The following is a 22,327-nucleotide window of genomic DNA, read 5'->3' on the forward strand; positions in this document are numbered from 1 at the left end:
TAACTCATCTTGTCACCTCCCCATATCTGGATCAGTCCAATGGCCCATCTAGACCAGCATGCTGCCCTCTCAGCGCCCAACCAGATGCCTGGCCATTTCACGTTCCCCGAGGACATCGGGACGGGACTGGGCCTGAACACCTTGGCCTTGTGGGACATTGTGGAGGCTTCCGGGGTCAGAATCCACCCCCCACCCCCGAGAGCCTGCTGTCAAAACACTGTGCAGCCCTCTACCTCCCCAACCCTCAGAGCTGGGACAGTCTCAAGGCAGACGCAGCCCTGGCTTTGGGTGGGCGGGACTGCTGTGCGTCACTCAAGGGCCTGGGATGACCCCCCACCCTTATGTTTTGACACCCGGCTGTGTTTTGCTCAAGGTGGAAGAGGCCACAGCCCAGAACAGAGGCCAGTGAGCTCAGGGAAAGTCCCTGGCCCCTCCAGCTGGAGCAGGCATAGGCAACCTTCGGCCCTCCAGATGTTTTGGACTACAATTCCCATCATCCCTGACCGCTGGTCCTGTTAGCTAGGGACCATGGGAGTTGTGGGCCAAAACGTCTGGAGGGCCAAAGGTTGCCTATGCCTGAGCCAGAGCATCTCAGGCAAGCAGGACAAGGAAGACCCAAGACCCTCTGATCCCGACAGCACAGAGGATCGGTCGCAGCCCTGGGCAAAATGGGCCCAGCGGTCCGAGGCCGTCTGTAAGGAGGTTGCAGAAGTTTGGAGTATTTTGTGTGCCACAATTCAGGGTTACAGAAGAAGGTGTGTCCGTCCTCAGCACTAACCTCTCCAAAGTCAGTCTTATAAGGGTAGGCTTGAACAATTTGGGGCAATTAAAATGTTAAAAGTTAAATAAACATTGTGGAAAGAGGAGTGTGAAGGTATATAGAAGTGTAAAGGTAAAGGAACCCCTGACCTTTAGGTCCAGTCGTGGCCGACTCTGGGGTTGCGGCGCTCATCTTGCTTTACTGGCTGAGGGAGCCAGCGTACAGCTTCCGGGTCATGTGGCCAGCATGACTGAGCCGCTTCTGGTGAACCAGAGCAGCGCACGGAAACGCCGTTTACCTTCCTGCCTGAGCGGTACCTATTTATCTACTTGGACTTTGACGTGCTTTTGAACTGCTAGGTTGGCAGGAGCTGCGACCGAGCAACGGGAGCTCACCCTGTCGCGGGGATTTGAACTGCCAACCTTCCAATCGGCAAGCCCTAGGCTCTGTGGTTTAACCCATAGCGCCACCCGCGTCCCTATATAGAAGAGTACATATGGTTAATTTGAATATGTTATTATTGAATAGGTATATTATTGAATATTATATACCCAATGTATCAGCCACCTAGGGGGTTTCACTGTTTGTGTTTTGGTGGTTGGCAAAAATAAAATACATTAAAAATAAAATAAAATAAAATAAAATAAAATAAAATAAGGGAGTCAGAATTTGAGAGTTGGAAGGGACCCACGAGGGCCATCTAGTCGGAACTCCCTTGCAATGAAGGAAACACGGCTAGAGAATTCCTGACAGGCGGCTGTCCAACCCCTCCTTAAAAGTCTCCAAGGAAGGAGAGGCTGTTCCACTGTCCAACGGCTCTTACGGCCAGCAAGTTCTTCCTAATACTTGGTGGAACTCTCCTTCCGAGCAATTTGAGTCTGATCCCTGGAGCAGCAAAGAAAAAAGCTTGTTCCATGATGACTTCCTTTTACACACACACACACACACAACCAGGAACGAGTGTTTGGCCACACTGCCCTGTTAGGGACATAGAAAATAAATTTTATTCTCCGCTTCGGTGCCCACACTGCGGCTGCATCCCTAACCACGACCCCCATGGGAAGAGCGCAGCCGGCATCCCTCGAGACAGACCTCCTCCACCTGTTGCCAGAGTCCGTGCTCGTTGCCGCAGAGGGGAAGGAGGAGGAGGAGGAGCGATGGCGGCGGCGGCGGCCCAGGCTTGGCTCTTTGACATACTCAACAAAAACAAACGGGGGAAAATAATAATAATATCATATTCCAGAGACAGGACCCCCCCTCCCCGCACCTGCCCACCCCCACGCTGTCCCCCTCCTGCCTGCTGCGGGTGGGGGGCCACGGAGCCTTGCAGAGGCAGGCAGGCAGGCAGGCGGGCGGGGGGCAAGGCCGCGGGCTTGGCGGTGCTGGGAGCCAGAGGTGGCGCCGTCGAGATCAAGGCTGCGCTCCAGCAGTGGCAGGCACCGGCGAGCCCAGAGTGTTCGGAGAAGAGATGACGGGGGAGGCTGCCAGGCTGCCGATGGGCTGAGAGGCGGACATGGAGGCGATCCCTGTGCAAGAGAGGGAGGAAGAGGGCAGAGAGTCAGGGCCCCATCGCGGCGGAAGGGGGTGGGGGAGCAGGGGCCCATCAGCCCTCCCTCGGGTCCCATGTGCCCCACGCCAGAGCAGTGTTACCGTCCTGAATGCAGTCAACACAGTTTCCTTCTTTTAGATAACTTGCTGCTCTGTTTGAATACATAATAATAATAATAATAATAATAATAATAATAATAATAATAATTTATTATTTATACCCCGCCCATCTGGCTGAGTTTCCCCAGCCACCCTGGGCAACTCCCAATCGAGTGTTAAAAATACAGCATAAAACTTCCCGAAACAGGGCTGCCTTCAGATGTCTTTTAAAGATATGATAGCTGCTTATTTCCTTCACATCTGGTGGGAGGGCGTTCCACAGGGTGGGCACCACTACCGAGAAGGCCCTCTGCCTGGTTCCCGGTAACCTCACTTCTCGCAACGAGGGAACCGCCAGAAGGCGCTGGATACTTAGATTAGCTGCTGAAGATTCTGCTTTTCTCTGTATTACTTCCTTGTTTTCACTATTATTTTTGTCACTGCCCAGATAGCCATTTACTTCATTTTCAAATCCCGTAAAGCCTTGGCTGTCTTTTTTTCAGGTCTGGAAAAAACAGTTCTACTTTGCTCCCTTCCACTGCAGCAACACTGAACGCTGAAGGAAATGGATTATTTAAAAGTGGACAATTTGGAGAGGCCGTCCTCAAGATACTCAGAAGCAATTGAAAATGTAATTAGTTCTGGAATCCAAAGTCCAGAGGATCTAAGTATTTTGTATTCAAACAGAGCAGCATGTTACCTAAAAGAAGGAAACTGTGTCGACTGCATTCAAGACGGTAACAGTGCACTAGAACTGCATCCATATTCTCCGAAACCTCTTCTGCGTCGAGCCACGCCAGAGCAGGGCAGACACGGGCACCCCTGGCTCCGGAAACCTACCTGCCAACATGCTGGAGGAGCTGACAGGCGTGTTAGCTGCCGAGAGCACCGTGGAGGAGCCCATCCTGGCCGGATCTTTCACTATTGGATCTGGATAGGAGAGCAGAGAATGAGAGGGAGGTAGAGTTGGAAGGGGAATCTAGTGTCAAGGTCTGGGTGGGTGCAGAGAAATGGTGGGGGGCACCAGGTGGGGAACCAAGAGAGGAAGAAGGGTCAGAGCCTGGGGATTGGCGGTGGGGAGACTCTGAGTGGTCAGAAGAAGAAGAAGAGAGTTTGGATTTGATATCCCGCTTTATCACTACCCGAAGGAGTCTCAAAGCGGCTAACATTCTCCTTTCCCTTCCTCCCCCACAACAAACACTGTGTGAGGTGAGTGGGGCTGAGAGACTTCAAAGAAGTGTGACTGGCCCAAGGTCACCCAGCAGCTGCAGGTGGAGGAGCGGAGATGCGAACCCAGTTCCCCAGATTACGAGACTACCGCTCTTAACCACTACACCACCCTGGCTCTGAGGGGAAAGGGGGAGAGGACCGCAGGGAGGAAGCACCGGAAGCTGGAGCAGCAACAGGGTTTAGTGAGCCAGAAGAGGCTGTGGCAGAGAGCAGTCCAGACTCAGAGGCAGGAGAGGAAGGGGCAGGAGACAGAGGGGAGACCGGCTACTGAAGAATCCAGGGAGTCTCTCCCTCCTGCTGCAACCAGCTCCCTTCCATCTTGGTCTCCCAGAACACACAGAGAAATGAAAAGAGTGGAGCAGAGGTTGGCTGCATGCAGACACAGTCTCCGTTTGCTTGGAGGAAAACCCTGGAGAGGAGGGGACTGTGGGAAGGTCAGTGTGTGTGTGTGGGGGGGGTGACATTCAGTCCTCACAACTACCTCATCGGGGGGAAACCTACTGGGAAGACTTGCTGTGATCACGAGGCGGTGGCCTGCCAACCCAAAGAGCACCCCAATAGCTACTGGAGCAGGAGGGAGAGCTTTGGGGTCCCCAGAGGGCAAGGGGCCCTGGGGAAAGGGGGAGGCACTGGTAGGGCCTGCAGAGTTTGGGCAGAGCCCGAGGCGAGACCAGGAGTGCACGTTGGGTGCTTGAAGACACCGCCGCAGGGTCGTGGGCAAAGGCCTGGGAGAAATGGCCTGGCACCCCTCATGGCCGAGTCGTGCGCTGGGCCACAGACCCTCAGGCAGGTAAGCGAAAGGACAGCGGGCAGGGTGGAGCAACTGGCCAGCTAGAACCTGGTGTCCGAGTGTGCCATTGTAGGGGGAGGCAGGGGGGGTCCTCACCTGGAGGGCTGCGGCCTGATCCGAGGTGGGGCGCAGCAGCAGTGTTCCCACCAGGCAACCATTCAGCCATGGGTCCCCAGGTGGATGGGCACCCAAGTGGCAGGTGGCCCTGGCTCTCAGAAGGCTGGGAGCCAGGGCCCAATAAGGAGGGGGGCAGGAGGGGAGAGTGGCGGGGGGGGCACGTACAGAAGTAAGGGTGCTCCATGGCCTCGCGGGCCGTGAGCCGGGTCTGGTGGTCGTAGCGTAGCAGCTTGTCCAGGAAGTCGAGGGCCTCCGTGCTCACCAAGTGCTGGTTCTCGCTGTGCACAAAACGCTCCCATCGCTTGCGAGAGTGTCTGGGCGGGAGAGAGACGGGCGGGGGGGTCACAGGCCTGGCGCTCCAGGGCCCCGGAGCCACGCGCTGCAAGGCCAGGGCCCCGGGACCTTAACCCACACACCCCACGCACAAGGGAAAGGGGTTTTGGGGGCAGCGCAAGGTCTGATTGGAAGCCCCTCTCGCAAAGAAAGAGTGACTCTGGCCTGGAACAGACTCACAGAAGGGTCACCCCAAGGTCATCCAGCCCAACCCCTGCAATGTCCTGGCAAGGCCTCCGGGTGCCCTGCGCTCACCTGCCAAGGATGTCGTTGAAGCGGGGGTCCAGTTCAATGTTGTACTTGTCAATGTAGTCATAGAGGTCCTCTGTGCCCAAGACCTTTGCGATCCGCACCAACTGGGAAGGGAGGGGGAGGAGATGGTGAGTGGGGGGGGGACAGAGAGGAGACAGGATCCCACCCACGCACCGAGCGAGGGGAGCAGACGGGGCCCAGCCTGGCTAGAACTGAACCAGGTGCATAATTAGAAAATTATTGGAAGTAATAAATAGGCTTAGGGGAGGAATATGTGCTAGTAAATATTAAGGATTAGAATATTAATAAAGGAGAAGAGCTTAGTATATGTTAGGAGTCAATATTATTAGAAATATGAATTTGGAGAACTGTCATACAGGTGATATAACGAATCCAGTTAGAGGGGATTAGAGGAAGTCAGTTATTAATGTTATGAGAATTATATATCTGAAGAAATAATTCTTTTTTGGGTTAAGTTTACCGTATTGTAAAGTGTTTTTCTTTGTTGTGTGTTTTGTAATGTCTTTCTTTGTCATAAATGTTGAAAATCAATTAAAAAAATGTGGGGGGGGGGAATAGAACTGAAGCAGGTACAGCCTCACCTGAGCAGGTCTCCCACCACAGTCCTGCTGACACCACACCCCCCAGACCAACGGCCCGTTTCCTCCTCCCCCTTGGGCAAAAGCCAGAACCAAAACGAGAGTTTGCCTCACCTGGTCGTAGTTGTCGTGTCCGTGGAAGAAGGGCTCCTTGCGGAATATCATACTGGCCAGCATGCAGCCCAAGCTCCACATGTCCAGACTGTAGTCATACATCTGCAGAAGGAAGGAGGGCCGGGGGGGGTGGAGAGAGCAGTGAAGCAACCGGGGGGGGGGCGCAGGGGGAGAGCCACCAAGAAAGAGGACACCTCCCCCCTCCCCGGCCCCAGAACCAAGCTTTCAGAAGGCTACAAACACCTTCGCCCCCTGCCCAGCCTTGCCCACCCCTGTTTCTGTCGGCTCAGACCATCTCCTGCTGAACCCACTGCCGTGGGCAGGCCCCCCAGGGACACCGACCCCCTGCCCCTCTGGAGAACCAGGTGGCACGGGTGGTCCAGCCCATGCCTGCCCCAAGTAGCGTCTCCAGCAAACACCCTCGTTTTGAGGTATCTGGGCAGCAGAGCGCCCTCTTCGCACACAGGCGACCGCAGGCTCTCTCCTGAGGGCGGAGAAAGGGCCCTGGGGTGCCCTCCTGCTCTCCCTCCGCCTGGAAGGGATGGGCTGGGCACCAGGCAGCGCTGCGGAGCAAGGCCCTGGCCTCCAACCTACCTGGTAGTCCACCAGGAGCTCTGGACCCTTGAAGTACCGGGAGGCCACTCGCACGTTGTACTCTTGCCCCGGGTGGTAGAACTCGGCTAGGCCCCAGTCGATCAGGCGCAGCTGCAGGCAGGGAAGGGAGAGGCCAGGGGGGCCCTGAGCGCCAGAGGAAGCCGGGAGGGAGGGGGGAGAGGACCCCCACCCTGGTCCCAGCAGCCACAAGCAGACAGGCTGCCCAAGAAGCCTGCTTTCAAGGAAAGGGATCCGAAGAGGGCGCTGTTTATTATTATGTGCTTTTCAACAGGTTGTTTTTTCATTGTTTGAATTCGACAGATCATTTTAATTGTTGTTGTTTTTAAAAGAACCCTTCTACGTCTTTTTAGCTCTGTGTGATTTATCTGTACTTTAATTTTTTGCAAGCCGCCTTGAGCCCCGCTTCTGGCGGGTGGGGTGGAGAAGGGACATAAATACATACATAATCTGGGGCAGGTGGGGGACCTTTAAAGCCCTAAACGGCCTCAATCCAGTATACCTGAAGGAGCGTCTCCACCCCCATCGTTCTACCTAGACACTGAGGTCCAGCGCCGACGGCCTTCTGGCAGTTCCCTCGCTGCGAGAAGCCAAGTTACGGGGAACCAGGCAGAGGGCCTTCTCAGTAGTGGCACCCGCCCTGTGGAACGCCTTCCCACCAGATGTCAAAGAGAAAAACAACTACCAGATTTTTAGAAGACATCTGAAGGCAGCCCTGTTTAGGGAAGCTTTTAATGTTTAACAGACTACTGTATTTTAATACTTTGTTGGAAGCCACCCAGAGTGGCTGGGGAAACCCAGGCAAATGGGCGAGGTATAAATAATAAATTCCATTCTATTCTACTGAGGTGCAGAGCTCGATGTGTCTCCAGGCCATGACAAACGCTCCCTAGCTGGACACTGCTGGACCGGCCGACTGGCCTTGAGCCAGCTAGCTGTGCCAGGCGAGGAAACCTCCATGGCTCCTCGCGACACCCGCCCCCGACGGCCTTACCTTCCGGTGCTCATGGTCTATCATCACGTTGTGAGGCTTGACGTCCCGGTGCATGACGCCCATGCTGTGGCAGTAATCCAGCGCCTGCAGAGAAAGAGGGAAAGAGAGGTGGGCAGCGGCAAACAGGTTGCATTGGGAAGAGCATCCTTGCCTTGCCTCAAAAGCAGAGCCATGCAAGGAAGCAGCTCTGGGCTCAGGATCTGGCCCCTTGGCCAGCCTACTCCCCATGACCACACAAGTTCTTTCCCAACTCTGGCTGGAGTCGACAGGGAGTGGATCTGGTGCTTTCTGCGTTCTCCTAAGCCACAGGCAAAGCTGGAGAAAGACTGGACGCCACCCATAGTGAGAAGCATGCGCACAGCCTCTCTTGAGCTCCTGGGTCACAGGTCAGGAGCCCCTGCTCTGCCCCCCAACCCAGCATAGTCACTGTGTGGGGCTAACCAAAGCACAGATCGGCTCGTCTCCCCCACCCAATTCCCCTGTGCTCAGTTCCTTACCTTCAAGATTTCATACATGTAGAATCGGATGTCAAAGTCCGAGAGCGTCTGATACAATTGCTTGGAAGAAAAGAGATATGGCAGAAGTGCCATTAGCAAGACAGCTCCCAGAGCTCTGGGCCTGACCTGTTTCCAGCAGCAAGGCTCTGCCCTGGCATCTGCAATGCGCTGCCAGCACAGCACCTCTCGACTTATGCTCAGAGCACCTCTCTGCGCATTGCCGAGGGATCACAACAACCCGCCTGGTCTGGAAGGATGCTGAAGGGCTTCAAGGGCTTAAAACGGAGACTTTGCAGCCCACCCTGCTCACAGCAAAGCTAAAGGATGACTTTCACGCACGTCCCCTCAAAACGGGATCACAGAATTGTGGAGTTGGAAGGGACCCCAGGAGTCATCTAGTCCACCCCTGCAATGCAGGAACAGCAGCTAAAGAATCCCTAATCCAGAAGGCCACCCAATGTCTCCAACAAAGGAGAACTCCACCACCTTCCGAGGGAGTACGTTTCACAGCCGAATGGCTCTTACTGTCAGAAAGTTCTTCCTAAAGTTTAGTCTGAATAATAATAATAATTTACTATTTATATCCTGCCCATCTCACCACCTGAAACCCCAACACTTCCAGGGCCTGAACCCAGGGCGAGGGATGGGTCTGTAGGAGAAGAGAGTAGCATCGAATCCTTCCAGGAGCCGCTGTCTCGCCTCATCTCCTGCAGGCTGCCTGTGCTGCCCCCTTCCCCTAACGGCACATCACCATCTCCTGCACTGAAACCATCTCCTCAAATGGGAGAAGAACCAGCCACTGCCCAGCTGAGAGACGGCTCTGGCGTCCCTCTGCCTCCCTGGCATGTCCAGGAGAAGAAGAAGTGGTGCTTGGATTTGATATCCCACTTTATCACTACCCTAAGGAGTCTTAAAGCGGCTCACAATCTCCTTTCCCTTCCTCCCCCACAACAAACACTCTGTGAGGTGAGTGGGGCTGAGAGACTTCAGAGAAGTGTGACTGGCCCAAGGTCACCCAGCAGCTGCATGTGGAGGAGCGGGGAAGCGAACCTGGTTCACCAGATTACGAGTCTACCGCTCTTAACCCCTACACCACACTGGGAGGAAGTCGGCTTCCTAGGACTAAGAGACCGAAGGAAGAGCGGACAGAAAAACCCGTTTGACTGCTCTCAGATGGGTTTTACGGTGGTGGCCTAGGAAAGAAAGCATCGCACACATGGCCCAGACAAGGACAGGGCTCTTTAATCTCTCCACACCTTTCAGGGGGTATTTGTCTCTCTCTCTCTCTCTCTCTCTCTCTCTCTCTCTCTGTGTGTGTGTGTGTGTGTGTGTGTTATGGGCAACGGATAGAAGGAGGGGCAACAGTGAGGAGCTGGAGGGGGGAGACCTGAATGAAGCTGACACCACATCCCTCCCCCAAGTCAGCCCACCACTGACTCCAAGTCAGAGACAGGTTTTCCAGCAGCCCTGGAACAGAAGGGTGACATTGTGCAGCCTCTCCAGGACTTTAGACCCATAGTTAAGCTCCACCCCACCCCACCCAATACACATACACACACATCAGAAAGTGAGGAGGCAGCCAGAGGCATCGCATCACCCAACCGGCCTCCGCTCACCTTAAAATCTGTATTGTTGACATGCTCAAAGACCAGGGCGGGTGTCCGGGACTGCAGAGCCAGCACAGAGCGTTCCAGGGCAGGAGAGAGAAAAAAGAGAGAATGACCAGGAGGGTTTAATCTCAAAGCCCTGAGGGGGGACAGAGAGGAGCACAGTCTTCCTTCTCCCCTAGCCCCCCAAAAGCTACTGTAGCCACGCTGCATCTAGAGAGCAGGTGAGCCAGGATGGGGGTGGGCCAAAGGGAGACAGCAGCCCCCTGGAAAGCCCCCCGACTCAGTTCTGGGGGATCACCAATGGCCAGGATTCTTGAAAAGGAAGCTGGGTGGGGAAGACTTGGGTCTGATGCAGAGAGGTGCCTGTTCCCCTCTCAAGCAGGACCGCAGGCTCAAGGTGGGCAACGGATGTAGCCGAGTGGCAGAACACCTGCTCTGTGTGCAGAAGGGCCCAGCGTCCACCCCAACGGCATTTCCAGGAAGGGCTGGCAGAGATGCTTTGCCTGGAATCCTGGTCAGGGTAGACAATCCTGAGCTATGTTCCTAAGGGGTCCAGAAGCACACAATTAAACTGTCCTAAGCGGCTCTGGGCTTGGGCTCCTGCAGCCAAGAAAGAACGGCTAGATTTCATTTCATTTCACTTTCAGTTTGTATACTGCTTTTCTATATTACAGTGGTACCTCGGGTTAAGTACTTAATTTATTCCGGAGGTCCGTACTTAATCTGAAACTGTTCTTAACCTGAAGCACCACTTTAGCTAATGGGGCCTCCTGCTGCCGCTGAGCAATTTCTGTTCTCATCCTGAAGCAAAGTTCTTAACCTGAGGTAATATTTCTGGGTTAGCGGAGTCTGTAACCTGAAGAGTATGTAACCAGAGGTACCATGCACAAGGCAGTTTGCAGGCTGAAGAAACAACAAAGTAGATGGCAAAGGTCACACACCTAATAGCCATCTGAGCCAATACAAGAAAGGCAGAATGGAAGCATAACGTTAAAAAAAACAACTTATATCTGGATACCAGGGAGAGGCCCTGCAGAAGCTGCCCTGCCACACTCTGCTGGCCTGGAGCTTGGAACAAAGTAGGCTATGGATAAAAATAAATGCCCCACATAGCCTGATATATAATAATAATAATTTATTATTTATACCCCGCCCATCTGGCTGGGCTTCCCCAGCCACTCTGGGCGGCTTCCAACGGAATATTAAAATACAATAACCTATTAAACATTAAAAGCTTCCCTAAACAGGGCTGCCTTTAGATGTCTTCTAAAAGTCTGGTAGTTGTTTTTCTCTTTGACATCTGGTGGGAGGGCGTTCCACAGGGCGGGTGCCACCACCGAGAAGGCCCTCTGCCTGGTTCCCTGTAACCTCACTTCTCTCAGGGAGGGAACCACCAGAAGGCCCTCGGATCCAGACCTCAGTGTCTGGGCTGAATGATGGGGGTGGAGATGCTCCTTCAGGTATACTGGACCGAGGCCATTTAGGGCTTTAAAGGTCAGCACCAACATTTTGAATTGTGCTCGGAAACGTACTGGATCAGGGAGCCAAGAGCTCACCTAGACCTGCCCTCTGGCCAAAAGGCAGCCCCCTCCAGGCAGAGCCTGAGCTAGGATGGCCCACCAGGAGAGAGCAGCCTGGGGGGTCCCAGAAGGGCGCAGGCTCCGCAGGCAGCTCCAGGTTCCAGGAGGAAGGAACATGGCGGGGAGGGGGAATGCTCTTCCCAGCCACAAAATGACAACTCCCGGTGTTGTTTTTTTGCCCAGCACGGCTGCCTTGCTGGAGGCAGGCCGCGTCTCTGGGATCCAGGTGGAGAGAAGCCAGGGAGGTTTCCATGCCCCACTTACAAGAACTTCCTGCCTCTTTTGAAAATCAGCTTGAATGGGGACCAGCTGCCTTGCGCTTCATCGAGCGCCGTGCGCATGAATGCTGCCACACACACACACACACACACACACACACACACACACACCAGCCCTTACCACGGGGTCCTTGACTATGTCTAGAAGGCTGATAATGTTGGGGCCTCCTCGGAGATTTTCGAGGATCTTGATCTCACGCTTGATTTTCTTCTTCTTTACTGGCTGAAAAAGAGAGTGCAACACAGTCATTGTCGCAAAGGTCCGGAATCAAGGCAACCGGGAGCACAGAGCACCTTGCACACTCAAACGCACACTGAGCTCAGGTTTTGCTTTATGGTTCTTGGCTGAGGATCACAGCACCTGCAATTCCACGGCAAAGGTGAGAGGATGGAGGAGGCGGGGGTCCAAAGGCCCCCTGAGGACACAAACTCCACCTGGGACTTCCTCAGGTTTCCTAGCCTTTGGGAGACGAGGCTGTTCAATGCAATTTCAAGCTTTGCTTTTGCAATTAAGATGTATAAACACAAAATCCTCCTCTTTCTTTTGTAATTTATATTTAATTCTGGGCTTTTCCCCCCTGCCAGATAAATTTAGACAATGCTTTCCGCCATTCTTTAAAACATTCAATATTATCAATAATTGGTAAAGCTTGGAATAAAAACAACATCTTTGGCAATACATTCATCTTACCCACCGATATTCGGCCCATTAATGACAATTTTAGACTTGACCAGATCTCAAGATCTCTCTTAATTTCATTCCATAATTTCTCATAATTATCTTTATATAAATTCACATTTTTCACCGATAAATTCACACCCAAATATATCACTTTCTTCACAAAAACAAGGCCTGTCTTTTCTTGAAGGATTTTTCTCTCCTCGTTATCTAATTTTTTTTGCAACACTTTGGTTTTGCTCTTATTTAACTTGAATCCTGCTACTTGCCCAAACTCCTGAATCAGCTCCAGTGCTTTTCCTGCACTGGAGTCTGGATCTTGTCAAGTGAACACCAAATCATCAGCAAAGCAGAAACACCACCTTTCAAGAGGTTTAACACTCCACGTCTGCCCCCTCAGCAGCCTCTACAACACCCCTGCGAGGGAGGCAGCTGCTGTCCCCATGCAGGGCTTTACCCGCAGCTGCCTAGCAAGTGCCTGCCAGGGATGAGATTTGAACTGGAAACCTCCCAGCCCAAGAGACACCACCACACCCCCACCCCCGCCAGGAGAAAGGGGCCACAGGCAAGAAATTCAGGACCTCTTGCTCCCCACCCACCTTGAGGATTTTCACCACGACTTTCTCGTTGTTGGTGATGTTGATGGCTTCGAAGACCTCGCTGTATTTGCCACGGCCAAGCTTCCGAACAAGCTGGTAGTCATCTTGATTGCTGTTAGAGAAGAAGAAGGTTTTTTTTTTGAAAGAGGTTTGCATGCTCAGGTGGGTGCCTGTGGGCTAATCCAGCAGGGCTCTGCGGTTCCCCTACCCCCATTCCACGACGTGCGACTCGTAGTCCCAATATTCACGGGGCCTCTGTGTGTTGACGTCCGCATAGACCCTCGCTCTGCTTGGCACCGGGCCCGACATGCTCTCCCCGCCTGGAGGTCAGCGCCTCAATTGCTCTGGGGAAAAGGAGGAGGAGAGGATAAGCACAGGGGCATTAGAGGAAGGAACCGAAGGTCCTTATTAGGCACTAAGATAAAAGAGAAGAGGCAGGGGAAAGGGGGTATAGCAGTTAGAGTGTCAGACTTGGACCTGGGAGACAGGGGTTCGAATCTCCCCACTCGCTCAGCCATGAAGCTCGCTGTCTCTTGGCCCAGCTTGCCTCGCAGGGTTGCTGTGGAGATTAAGTGAGCGAGAGGGAGAACCATGTTTGCCACCTCAAGCTCCTTGGAGGGAAAAGACGGGGTGTAAATGATAAATGAAAGCTCTTCTCCCCAGCTCTTTTGCTCAGAACAACAAAGCAAACCCAGAAGCCGCCGAAATAGCTCTGAAGGGTCTCCTCTAAGTTGGGGCACTTGTGAAGCTTTGGCCAAGGGTTGGTGGCAAGAGAGAGCCCAAGAGAAGAGAAGAGGAGGCAGCAAGAAGCACCAGCAATGGGAACCTGGAAGGCGCACATGCCCATGCTCACACAGGGGACCACGCCTCGCTCCGTCTGCCAGCCTCGCCCTTTGGCTGCCCAAGCCCTCAGGATGAGACCTGAAAGAGCAAGAGGCCTGCACACCTCATGTTCTCAAGGAGCCAGCATGGTGGGTGGATGCGGAGATTGCATCCATAGTATCACGTCACAGGGGGTGAAGTTCTGGGGATGGCGTGCATATGCAAAAAAGCTCTCTACCTTCTGCACATTCAATTCGTGCAATTTCAACCGGCTGGCCTTCAACCACATAGCTGAAATCCTTCACACCCATGTAATCTGTGATCGTAAACTGATCTGGGAGCAGGGGTGGGGTGCCTGATAGCGCCTCAGCTCATTGCCTGCTGGCAGGGAACTGCCATCAGCTCAGAGGCAAAAGGTGGAAGGGCAGTTGTGTTATAGGGAACCTCCGAAAGTCTTGCGAAGCAGCTCCTCCTCTGGCCAGGAGGAAAGCCCCACCTCCAGTGGGGAGGAGGTGGGGGGACCAGGGGATGCTAGGGAGAGCCTCAGCACCAACCCTGAGCAAGCCGGAGGGGAGGGAAGTACCCCTTTACCAGCGCCCACCCTGCGCAGTAGGTTTCGGCGCAGGGAGGGGAGGAGAAGGTTGGAGGTCAAGCGACTGTTATGCTGGGGAAGGTACAAGGACCAGCCACTCCCAGATTCTGCTAGCGACTGCGCCAGACATGAACTTGCAGTGCTCTTCACTGTAAATGGTTTTGCACTAAGAATAAAGCCTGGAAAAGACAGTCTTGCCGGTTTGCTCTCGAGCAACCACACCACCACCTGACACCTCCCTTGCTCAATCTGAACAGCTCTCCAGGTTTCAAGCAGGAGTGTTTTCCCAACCCTGCATGGAGATGCTTGGACGGATCCTGCGGCCTTCTGCATGGAAAGCAGGAAACCACAGGTGGGGGGGGGGGAGCAGCAGGAGCAGACCGCTCTTTCAGAGCAGGGCTGGTGGAGACCCTGCCATTTTCAACTGAGCTGAGGCTCCCCGGACAGAACCAGGCCCAGCCCTGGAAGGTGGAGGGAAAGAGGAGCCTGTTTCCTGTGGGGCTGAGGAACTGGCCTTGGGCTCCAAGCAGGCTCTTGGGGATTCTCCCTTCGTTCAGATGCCAGGCTGCCATCGCTGGACAAAACCCCTCAGGAACAGCCAGCAGGTCTCTTGTCAGGGGAAGGAGCCTGCCCTGCTGCCGCTGACCGCCTTCCAGGGAGGCCGGCCGATGCAGGAAGCGCTCGGGCTCTGCAGAGCCAACAGCCCTCCTGGCAGCATAAACCCTCCCTCCTCCTCCTCCTGGCACCAGACCCACACGCTCCCTGCCCCGAGGCCAATTAAGCCAGCAAGAGGAACCTGCTCTCTCTGCGCTTTCCCCAGGGCCAAGAAGCAATGAAGAGCAGGCCCCAAAGAGCCCCAAATATCTGCTACTCCACGAAGCCCTTTCAGAGGACACTGTCTGACCCCACACCTGGGACCAAGCTGCCTCCTGCCGCTGCTGCTGGGGCTCAGGCCCAGGAAGTGAGGGCACCATCCTGGTTTTAATGCCTATCCTGGGTGCAGGCCAGCTTCCCCTTGGCAGGCCAAGCCAGAGGACCAGCCTTCCTGGCCGGGACGTCCATCAGCCCTCAAGCCCAGTGATCCCCACGCGGACTTCCCAAGCCTCTCCTGGCTGTTTCAGAGTCCGGCGGGAAACTCCAGAGTCTACGGAACTCGCTGCCTCAGGAGGCAGGAGTGGCCCCCATCCTGAATGGCAAGTTCATGGAGGAGAAGAGGGCTACTGATGGCCAACAGCCCTGATGGCTGTGCTCTGCTCCAGCTCTGCTCCAGCCATGCTTCTGAATCGCAGTTGATGGAAACCGGGCATCCGATTGGCCAGTATGAGAGCAGGAGGCTGGACTAGATGGACCACTGGCCTGATCCAATAGGCTCTTCTTAGGTTCTTACGGCAGGTCAGCCCGGCTCCATGAGCAGGGAAGTGTACCTGCCTAGAACCCCACAATGGAGGCCAATGCAGAAATCAGCAGAAATACGTCTTTGGCTGTGGCTTCTGCATTGCAGGGCATTGGGCTCCCAACTGATGACTCCATTTTAATGCCTCCCAACCTGAAGGCCCTGCAGGAGCTCCAACCAACATCCCAGGAGGAGCAGAGAGGAAAGCAAAGCACCTCAAGGGAGTTTTGTCCTAGCCCAGAGGAGACCTTCAGACCATGCTTGCCATTTTCCAGCTTCCCCAACAGCCAGCTGCAAAAAGGGCTTCCTTTGAATCATGGGAGGGCTTGCACATAGTGAGATGATAGCAATGTGCGCGCGCGCACACACACCCCTAGCAACTTAGCCAGACTCTGCTGGTTGAATACTATCGGAGTGCCTGGAAATATCAGACTCAGGCTGCAGGTGGTCCCCACCTGTAGGCAGGGAGCTTAAGAGCATCCCCTGGCAGACTGTGCAACAAATGGCTCACCCGCTCCACCATCCTCTTTCCCGCAGGCACCAACAAGAGACCCCCAGGAAGTTCACAAGCAGGACCAGAAGGCGTGCTTGTCCCCAGCACTGGGAATTTCAGCCTCCAATTCACCACCCTGATTAACGCCGTCTGTGCAGACACTAAGAGCTGAGCAAGAGGGACCAAGCTCTGCCCATGGAAAACAGCTTCCTGTGGTTTTTTATGTATGACTCTCTCTCCTGAGAAAGATGCCGGAAAGCTCCCTCTGACAGCAGCAGCACCAGACTAGGACGCTCATTCTGCTTTAAAGGGGGGATCCAAGCGAAGGAAGGCCCCCGAGCCACACCTGCTGTTGAGCGAGGCTCCTCCGAGTAATCCCAGCAAAACTCTGCTCTCCTGTGCACCCTGCTCCCAGGCAAATGGGCTACCTTGCTAGCAAGCGGAACAGCAGTTTCTAAACAGAGGCCAAGCTTGGGACGATAGCCTGGGGGGGCAACACTGCCTCCCTTCCCTGGGGTCTCCTTTTCCTTGAAGGCACGCTTGCCTGGACACCCACCTCGGCAAATCAGCTGCAAAGCTGTCCATAGGCACCGGTTTCAGCAGCTTCCCAGGAATCGAGGCTCTCTCTCGAATGAGTCTTAGCCACCTGGGACTCGGATTTGCATCCCTCAGAAGTCCTGCTGGGGGAAACCAGCAAGCGGGGGTGGGGTGGGAGGCAGCTGGATCCCTGGACTCTGCCTGCCTGGGCAGGGGCAGCGCCATCCCTCCTGGAGGCTGCAACGTGCAGCTTCAAAGGCGAGGCTCTGAGCGAGTGAAGGAGGGAAGGCTGGCTCAGAGGAAGGCGGCTGAGCAGTGTCTCTAGAGGGCCTCCCCCTCTCCGCCCGTTTGCTTCCAGGAGGAGGAAGAGAGAGGGCAGGCTGGCACACAGAGAACAGGAGAAGCAAGCAGCAAAGGACTGCTCAGCAGGAGAAAGAGGAGGAGGAGGCAGGGACTGCCAGCGAAAGGGCTTGGCCAGGAGTCCCACTAAGGTCAGACCCTCCAAGGGTCCCTATTTTCTAGGGAGGCCCGTGATTTAGAGAAGCCACCCTGATTATTTGATCCCAGATTGTCCCACTTTTCCTTAAAGGTAAAGGGACCCCTGACCTTTAGGTCCAGATGTGACCGCCTCTGGGGTTGCAGCACTCATCTCGCTTTATTGGCCGAGGGAGCCGGCGTACAGCTTCCGGGTCATGTGGCCAGCAGGACTAAGCCGCTTCTGGCGAACCAGAGCAGCGCCGTTTACCCTCCCGCCTATGTCAAAAGCCTTGCTGAAATCAAGATACACTATGTCCACAGCATTTCCCTGATCCACCAAGTTTGTAATTCTATCAAAAAAAGAAATCAGATTGCTCTGCCATGACTTATTTTTGAGAAACCCATGCTGGGTCTTAGTAATCACAGCATCCTTTTCTAAATGGTCACAGACCGACTGTTGAATTATCTGTTCCTTCCCTGGTATCGATGTCAAGCTCTCTGGTTTGGAGTTACTTGGATCTCCCCCCCTCCCTTTTGAAGATGGGGACATTTGCCTGCCTCCAGTCTGTAGGGACCTCTCCTGTTCTCCATGAATTCTCAAAGATAATAAAGGTTCAGAGATTACACCCGCGAGCTCCTTGGATGCAGCTTATCAGGCCCTGGAGATTCGAATTCCTTTAAAGGAGCTAGTTGTTCCCTTACCCCCAACTTTTCCTATCTTGGGCCCCAGCTCCCTCCTTATATCATTTATCACCAGGTTGGGCACTGCTTTCCTTTTGGGTGAAGACAGAGGCAAAGTAGGTATTGAGTGGTTCCGCCTTTTCTCCGACACCCAATAGCTTTTCTCTGTCTTCCCCACTGCATGTTCAGATCTCTCCTCACCTTTAAAACAACAACAAATTTACAGCTTAAAATAAAAAAATTCCTTCCAGTTGCACCTTAGAGACCAACTAAGTTTGTTATGGTATGAGCTTTCGTGTGCATGCACACTTCTTCAGATTTGTGCATGCACATGAAAGCTCATACCAATAATAAACTTAGTTGGTCTCTAAGGTGCTACTGGAAGGAATTTTTTTATTTTGTTTCGACTACAGCAGACCAACACGGCTACCTACCTGTAACTTTACAGCTGTTTTCATCCTCTGTATTTTAACATCTTTGGTTTTTTTATATTGTTTCCATTCTAATGTAATAAAGTTTAATTATTTTTAAAATGATGATCTTCTATCTGTTTTTAGCTTTTAGTATTTTATCTGTCTTGTTTTAATTTGTGTAAGCAGCCACAAGCCCCAGTTCAGGAAAAGGATGTAAATATTAGAATCAGAGAATTGGAAGAGACCCTGAAGGATAGTCAGTTGTCTCAGTTATGACAAACATTCTTCCCTTTAACATGCTACCTTCTCAGAATCACTTCCCGAAAACAATGGAGGAATCCACTTACTCCTAAACCACAGGCTGCTTTGGGCACTTGGCCAGCAGATTACTAATGCAGCCGTAGGAATGCACGTCTCCACGGCCTCCGTCCCGTCCGGCTCCAGCCCATTTCAGACACAACAAGGAACCCGGAAAGCAGTGCAAGGAAACTGAGCCGGGCCACTAATATCCCCAGCTGACCTCTGTTGACTGGCAAATGAGCACAACACTGATCTAGCAGAGATTGCCAGCGCCAGGGCTGCCTTTCACTTGGAAGCAGCGGCCACGCTGGGTAACCCGCAGGTCAAAGATATCCTCTGGAGCTGCAGCGGAGGCCCGTGGCGGACACAGCCCGCTCTGCTGGGAGCCCAAGTCAGAGCGGCTTCGATGCTTGGCTCCAGGAAATGGCACTGCCGTCCCGCCTCCCACAAGCATGGGAGTTGCAAGGGGCCCAAAGGCTCACCCAGGGCAGCCCCCTGCAATGACCAGGAACAGGGAACCCCGGAAGCTGCTTGACACAGAGTCAGTCTGTTACTCCACACTGAGCGACAGCAACTCTCCGAGGTTTCAGGCAGGGGTCCTTTCCAGCCCTGCCTGGAGGTGCAGCAAACCGGAGGCTGCTTCTTTCTGTGTTCAAAGCACCCCTGTGGGATGTGCCCCTGAGCCGCTGCCCTTCCTCAAACCGGCACTGCCCAGCAAATGGCCCCAGGATGGAGCAGAGGGTGCAAATCAGCTGCCAAAGCTGCCAAGTGACCACATGGATCTGTGGAACTTGTACCTTTGCAAGTACCCTATGGAGTTTGCTCCACGTCTGTGAGGAGCAGATCTTTCAGTGTGGCAGCCCCTGTGAACTGGAAATCTGCCTAGTCACATTCAGCAGACAGCCTTGTTGTGCTCAAAGTGTTGGTGCTGACCTTGAAAGCCCTAAACGGCCTCGGCCCAGTATACCTGAAGGAGAGTCTCCACCCCCATCATTCTGCCCGGTTGCTGAGGTCCAGCTTTGAGAGCCTTCTGGCGGTTCCCTCCCTGCGAGAAGCAAAGTTACAGGGAACCAGGCAGAGGGCCTTCTTGGTAGTGGCACCCGCCCTGTGCAACACCCTCCCATCAGATGTCAAGGAAATAAACAACTATCTGACTTTCAGAAGACATCTGAAGGCAGTCCTGTTTAGGGAAATTTCAAATGTTTGATATTTTATTGCTTTTTTATCATTAATAATATTCTGTTGTGAGCCACCCAGAGCGGCTGGGGAAACCCAGCCAGATGGGCAGGGTATAAATAATAAGTTGTCGTTGTCATTGTTGTTATGCTCTTTCAGACACCTGGTCAAAACTTTTCTGTTTTGACAAACCTACCTGGAAATGTATGCAAGTTTTACTTGGGCTAATAATAGTAGTGATGATGATGATGATGTGGCTGACTATATTTGTATATTGACAATTCCTTTATATAACTGCCTAGGGTCTCTTTGACTAAGTGGTTGACAAATGATTCTAACTAAATAAAAAAATAGAGCACTGATTAGATTTTTCTCATGTTTAGCTGCACACCTGAATGCTCATTCTCTGCCCCTACACTTCCTGAATACTCTTTGTCACATAGGACAGCCGAAGCTCCAGAGCAGAATTTGGCTCGCAACAATCTCAGCATGTTTGCAATCCTCATTGTTGCAGGAGAAAACACAAGTGCGTGCACATTCAGACAGCATCCTCTGAAAGCTTGAGCAAGAGAGAGCTTTTCCCACCCACCCCTCCCTGACCACAGTAATCCCTCCCAAATATTTCAAAGTCTCTATATAGGCAGAACCCAGCAGAAAAGGTCACACAGGCACAACACCCAAATTTGCATAACCTGCCTTGGTTGACCAGGACTTCTGTACAACGGGGTGGTTTTAAACATGTAACTCGAGGCCTGTGTTTACAGTGCTTCAGTGCATTAAAAAACAGAGTGGAGCCTGAGGTAAGCCTCGCGCCAAGGTTGTGTGCATTTAAGTCAACACAGCACTTATTTCTGGAAGTGGAGTTCAGCTGGAACTCTGAGAAATGTCTCCTGTCTGAGGCTCCTGCACGTGATAAATCACTGCATTTCCTCCACTTCTCCATGCGCAGGCCAAGTGTGGCGAGCACCCTCAGCGCCAGGCCCTGTCTGCGCATGGCGAGAGAGATGAAGGTTACTACCTTCATGTGGTTCCCCATGTACGCTGCGCAGACTCTCTGAATTGAGAGCCAGTGTAGCAGTCAGAGAGTCAGGCCAGGACCTGGTAGGCCGGGGTTTGTGTCCGCACTCAAACACGAAGCTCACTGGGCTAGTCGCTCTCTCCGCCTAGCCTACCGCACAGGGTGGTTGTGAGGGCCAGGCGAGGGACCTATGTACACCACCTCGAGCTCCTTGGAGGAAAAGGTGGGCTGTAGATGCTAGAAATGAATGAATCCAGGACCCGAGAGCCAGCATGCAATGCTTGACAACAGCCAGACAGAAACAGTCAAACACAGGGTGCAAACAGGGAGCAGGGACAGCAGCAGAGCGAGGTCTCCGTTCGCACCAGAACCCAAGCTTGCCTCCGCACCAGCTCACGCTTTCCCTCTCGCCCCGAGAAAAGAGAGGGTGAGCTCCAGGTCACTGGCAGAGAGTTCGGCTCCCTCGTAGCCAGAGCCGCCTCCTACCTTGAGCCTTGGTTAATCTGCAGCTCCACCGCAGCCTCCGGGAGCCGTCCTGCGAGACGCAGAGCAAGGCACGTGCAGCATTCCAGGCAGGCGGGAGCTCAGGAGGGGCGGTCAGACGCTTCCACGTGGTCAGCAGGTCTCCATCGGGCCCAGGAGGAGAAAACGCAAAGGAGATTCCCGAAAACCCAGGCGCCTCTTCACAGCATCGCCCTGTGCCTGGAAGAACAGCAAAGGCTTAGGTAGCTCATCTTCATCTCCACCGCAACACACACACTTCACCAACAACACAAGCAACAATTCCAAACCTCAGCCGTTGTGAACGGTGTGCTAAACTGAAAGAGTATGGACCAGTCTTCCTCAGCCTGGTGCCTCCAGGTGTTTTGGACTGCCATTCCCCATAATCCCCTGCCAGCATGGCCGCAGGAAGCTAGGGCTAATGGGAGTCGTAGTTCAAAGCATCTGGAGCAGATAGGCCAGCAACCATCAACTCTGTCCTACTCAGAGGAGACCTCACTTCATTCATTTTAGCAGGTCTACTCTGAGTAACAGTGAGCTGCTGTATTACCTGCAGTGGAGGAGGGAAAGGGTTATATTAGAAACTAAAAGAACAATTTCCTAAAAAAAAAACATGCAGGGTTCATAAAGGGTTTTGATAATAGACTCATAGAACTGTAGAATCATAGAATCTTACAGTAGGAGGGGAGCCAATGGTAATCTAGTCCAACCGCTTGCAATGTAGGAATCCCTGGGTGGGCTGAAATCAGTGATCTTCTCGTTAACAAGCAGCCCTGACCCACTGCGCCAGAGAGAGCATTGATTGGAAATACTCCCGTCTGCTTCAGTGCCAAGGAATCAAATTCCACTTGGAGAACAGCACCTTCTACGGAGCAGTAATGGGCGAGATATACTTTTCTAAATAAGCAAAATAAATATTGATGGAGTGAGCAGAAAGCAGAGACACACAAAGCAACCGGCCCGGGCTGAGGGGGGCGATTTCTGCAAAGATTGCCTGGGCCTGGTTTGATCCAGCCATTTTTACAGGATCAAGAGAGAGTGTGCAAAGATGAGTTATGCCTTGATTCAGGCCTAGCCAGCATGGGGGTGACCTCCAAACTCCCACCAGCCTCAGGAAACAGGGCCAGTGGACAGGGATGGTGGGAACCACATTTGAGAGCCCTGCCTGAATTGTCCAGCCACCCAGACCAGGCTTGCTTGCTCTGAAAGTTCAGCACATTCTTACAGATCTTG

General features: G+C 53.4%; 1 protein-coding gene across 1 annotated transcript; it reads right to left on the reverse strand.

Annotated features, from left to right (window-relative positions):
* Positions 1 to 1,741: 1,741 nt before the first annotated feature.
* Positions 1,742 to 21,329, reverse strand: LOC309539486 (casein kinase II subunit alpha-like). Its single transcript, XM_082235804.1, has 13 exons — positions 21,080 to 21,329; positions 12,900 to 13,035; positions 12,692 to 12,803; positions 11,535 to 11,636; positions 9,562 to 9,612; positions 7,946 to 8,005; positions 7,449 to 7,532; positions 6,437 to 6,547; positions 5,843 to 5,944; positions 5,133 to 5,233; positions 4,710 to 4,858; positions 3,248 to 3,337; positions 1,742 to 2,286 (listed from the first exon to the last, which is right to left on the reverse strand). Exons 2-13 carry the CDS (start codon positions 12,998 to 13,000, stop codon positions 2,171 to 2,173), a joined length of 1,179 nt encoding a protein of 392 aa, XP_082091930.1. The 5' UTR covers positions 13,001 to 13,035; positions 21,080 to 21,329; the 3' UTR covers positions 1,742 to 2,170.
* Positions 21,330 to 22,327: the final 998 nt, after the last annotated feature.

The sequence above is a fragment of the Podarcis vaucheri genome (assembly GCF_965113315.1).
Source record: "Podarcis vaucheri genome assembly, chromosome: 8".
In the NCBI taxonomy this organism is placed as follows: Eukaryota; Metazoa; Chordata; class Lepidosauria; order Squamata; family Lacertidae; genus Podarcis; species Podarcis vaucheri.